This window comes from Mesitornis unicolor, unplaced genomic scaffold (assembly GCF_000695765.1).
Source record: "Mesitornis unicolor isolate BGI_N332 unplaced genomic scaffold, ASM69576v1 scaffold43270, whole genome shotgun sequence".
NCBI lineage: Eukaryota > Metazoa > Chordata > Aves > Mesitornithiformes > Mesitornithidae > Mesitornis > Mesitornis unicolor.
Genome location: NW_010158610.1, coordinates 1 through 3,582, shown reverse-complemented (window position 1 = coordinate 3,582; position 3,582 = coordinate 1). Strand labels below are relative to the sequence as shown.

Sequence of the window (3,582 nt, the reverse complement as noted above, 5' to 3'; positions counted from 1 at the left end):
TGTTCCCGAAGTCAACAGGAATTTTGGCACAGCTAACTCCCATTAATGAACTGTTTGCGCTGCTTTAAAAAAAACTATACAGCCTGTCACTGAAAAAAATGCCTCTCTGATTAAAGTAATCTCAAGGAAAGGGTGGAAGTGAACTGCAATTAACCTCTTTCCTTCTGCTGTCCATCACGCTGTCAGCGCGTAGCTGCGTTATTGTGCCACAGAGATGGCTCGTGGATGTTCCCTCTGTAGCATGCACTCAGTTGTCTGCAGCGTGGGTCGTCTCCGCATCCATATTATGAAGAAGACTTTTATCCTGATGCCCCAGTGTTTTCTCTAATTCTGTTTTCACTTTGAGCTGACAGTCCCGAATTGCTTTTTTTATACTCTGCAGGTCCCACTGGGTTCGCAGGAGAGCATCATCCAGTGTGAAAACACCATCGCGTATTCTTCGTACTTGGGTGCACACGGCGGACGATTTCAGCTCCAGACCAATCTCATGAACTATTTTTCGGAGGTACTGCTGAGTCTCATGCAAGCAATGGATCTCTAAAAGGACAGAGAGATTCCTTTAGAAGCAGCGAAGCGTTGACACAAACTCAGACCTTGTCTGGAAATCTGGACGCCACTCACAGTTACGCTGAGAGAACTGGTTTGGTAGAAGAGACTAAGATACAGACCGGGTGGTTTATGGTTTTCTGGAATACTGCAGAATGTGTGTTTTAGAAAACAAACTCATAGGCGAGTAATATAGAAATTTAGGTATTTCAAAGTGGGTAAGAAAAGGTACCTTTTTAATAAGACAAGTAATTTGTGAGGAGAGTGGCTGCAGGAAAGCCAGGTTCCAGACCTTGCCCTACCAAAATACCTTTCCACCACACTGAAGAGTTTGTCTAACAAGGAGATGCTTTTGTAACTCTGGAACCTGGAAAATGTTGTATTTTCTGCAGAGACTACCAATTATGTGTCAATACAAAGTTCCCACCAACTCATTTTGCATTAAAGAAATAAGAAAGTTTATCAACTTATTTGCTGTAATGTATACTCAGACCTCCCCAGTGGTTTTTGTACCAGTCCTACCTAGCTGGAATTCTGGAAGTGTGAACTGGAGGCATCGGATTGCTGTGATTATCGGGGGGCTTTTTCCCATGGGGCGAATCAACCCTTTGACAGCCAGATCGTACGCCTCTTGTGTTTTCATGTCAATGTTGGAATACCTGGGAAAAAAACAAAAATACAAAAACAAGGGAGCAGACACTTAGTGCTTAGTGCTCTTCAGTGGGATTCAAAATATCTCCACCCTCAATAAAGCAAAGCTGCAATGTTTATTCTTAAAACTGCTTAAGTGCCGAGTCTTTGCACACATTTTAGCGTGTGTTTTAATACCTGTGCTGTCAGTAGTGTAGCAGTTTGGGAGGGAGTAGTTGGTCATGTTTACAAGATACTTTTGTAGGCCCTAATGTAGCTAATTTGTCCTAAAATAGCCAGAGATTTTAGGGATACAAGAAGGACACTGAACTGCAACCTCTCACCAGAGTACAGAGCACTCCGAGTAACTTCTCTCTGTTCCTGTCTAGCACTCCAGCCTTTAAAGACTTTGATTATGGCAAACAAAATAATCTCCTTTGCTTTAAAGACCAGCAAGCAGCAGTCGGTTCAGGTCAGCTGCATTTCCCCACTGGATACGTACATCAGCAGAGCCTTATGATTTGTTCCTTGAATGACAGCGAGAATCCGCTCCAGCTTCTCCCTTGTGATATGATCTGCAAATATTAAAGTAGAAGCGTGATCTCAAGTATCCATCCAGAAACCGGAGACAGCAGTTTGAAATGTGCCATTGGGGTATTACTGTCCCTTTGGCAGGTAGTCACGTTGAAATGGGCTGATGAGAACCGACAAGAGACAGCTTTAGCAGAGCAGAGTCACTTCTTGCTGTACCATGGCAATGCACAGAGCAGCACAGCACCGGATTACAAAGGGCAGAATAATTTTGTTTAATTGATTTTGGTATGTCTGCTCCAGTTTCTCTTATCGAGTGTTTGAAGAGTTTCATTTAATGTAAGCTGCTAATCACAGAGAGATCTGGGTCCCACCCAATCCAGCAGCAACCACTGTGATCAGGACTCACACTGGCTTTCTACTTATTGTGGTTATATTTAGCACAGGACTGCAATGCCAGGACTGGGTGTGGGCCGCCTGTACAAATAAAAACTAGAAAGCATTTCAGGCCTACCTTCTACCTCTGTGCCATTCACCAGGCTAAATGCTTGCCGTTACAATGCTATTTGTTTGGTCCAAAGCAAAAACAAACACATCAGTTTCTTACCAAATGTTGTTTTCTCTAGTAGCTTCCCTGTGTCTGAGAAGTCATCAGTGGCCTTGCCAAACAGCCCAGCAACAGTGTAAACCTTGGAGAAGGGCAAAGAGTGCAATTTATCAAAGAAATACTCCAAGCAATTGAGTAGCAATATTCTGCTGTGCAGCTGCTGGGAAGTGCAGGCTGTGGTAACGTTGCACAAAAAGACAGCAGCATCCTCTGCTCATACGGCCACATGTGGAACCTCACATGAAGGATGAATTCTGGACCCTGAAAAGCTCTCAAAAGCAGAGCCACCACCACAAGACCAGTCTGGGGCACTGGGGCAGGAATCAAGTATGAGATGGTGCTCAGATGTGCTGTGGCCCTTCAGAGCCATCACCTACCCTGGTCAGGTGGCAGTTGTACAGATCAGTCAGTAGCTTATTCCCATGGCCAAGGCCGAGTACTGAAACACAGAAGATGGGGAAGCCGTTACTCAGGAACCCGTTATTCAGTCACATGGAAAGTTAATGATGTGCCTTTACACAGCTCTGCACACTGACACTACTTTTCTTCCCCCCACGGACAGGGCTGTATCTCCTTAGAAGCCACATCTGAGCAGTGCAATTAGACACCCAAATACTGCCCATCATTATGATATGGCTGTAGTGAGGGCACTTGGATTTCCCCAGAACTTTCCACCTGGCTACTTCAGGGCAACCTGCTCAGCAATGCCAGCCACAGTGAAGCCAATTCAAGCAGTGGAGCGGAGATGGGGGGTTACATGGCAGATCACTGACGGTGTCACCAGCAGGAGCTTGGTGTCTCACTGCAAAGCCCTCTGTGCTGGGGATAAGGGGTCGCTCCTGGACCCTGGCATTGCCGGTGTCTTGTTGAATCCTTTGTTCTGTGTTTTAGCATTTATACTCCCAGCTGAGTTGTGAGACCCGAGAGCTACTGCTGGGGACAGGCTGAGCATCCACCGCTTCTTCTCCACACGGAAACCCATCACCTGACAGCCAGAGGGACGCGGTGCCACTCCGGGACGTGACCCACCGAAGACTCCTGAGGCCCTCACGTCCAACCGGTGCCCCGCTCCGATCTTCAGCTGCCTGAACCGTGGGCCTTCGACTGTAACGGAAACAGCGTCGCGGATGGTCCACAGTGCCCACCTGGGGTTCCCACCATCCCAGGGCTCCCACCACCCCAGGCCCAGGCACCGCGGCGGTCCTTACCGAGGGGATGGTCGGCGAGCACCGGCACCATCGTGGCCACCAGCCCCGTCGCCTCGTCAT

At 47.5% G+C, this 3,582-nt stretch overlaps 1 protein-coding gene across 1 annotated transcript; it reads right to left on the bottom strand.

The window, feature by feature from the left end:
• Positions 1-247: 247 nt before the first annotated feature.
• Positions 248-3,577, bottom strand: TRUB2 (TruB pseudouridine (psi) synthase family member 2; the record flags this gene model as incomplete). The annotated part of the gene is made up of 7 exons (XM_010183922.1): positions 248-537; positions 1,069-1,205; positions 1,679-1,751; positions 2,315-2,396; positions 2,692-2,753; positions 3,344-3,418; positions 3,523-3,577. Coding segments are annotated over 7 exons (774 nt in total), but the record flags the coding sequence as incomplete, so codon positions are not given.
• Positions 3,578-3,582: the final 5 nt, after the last annotated feature.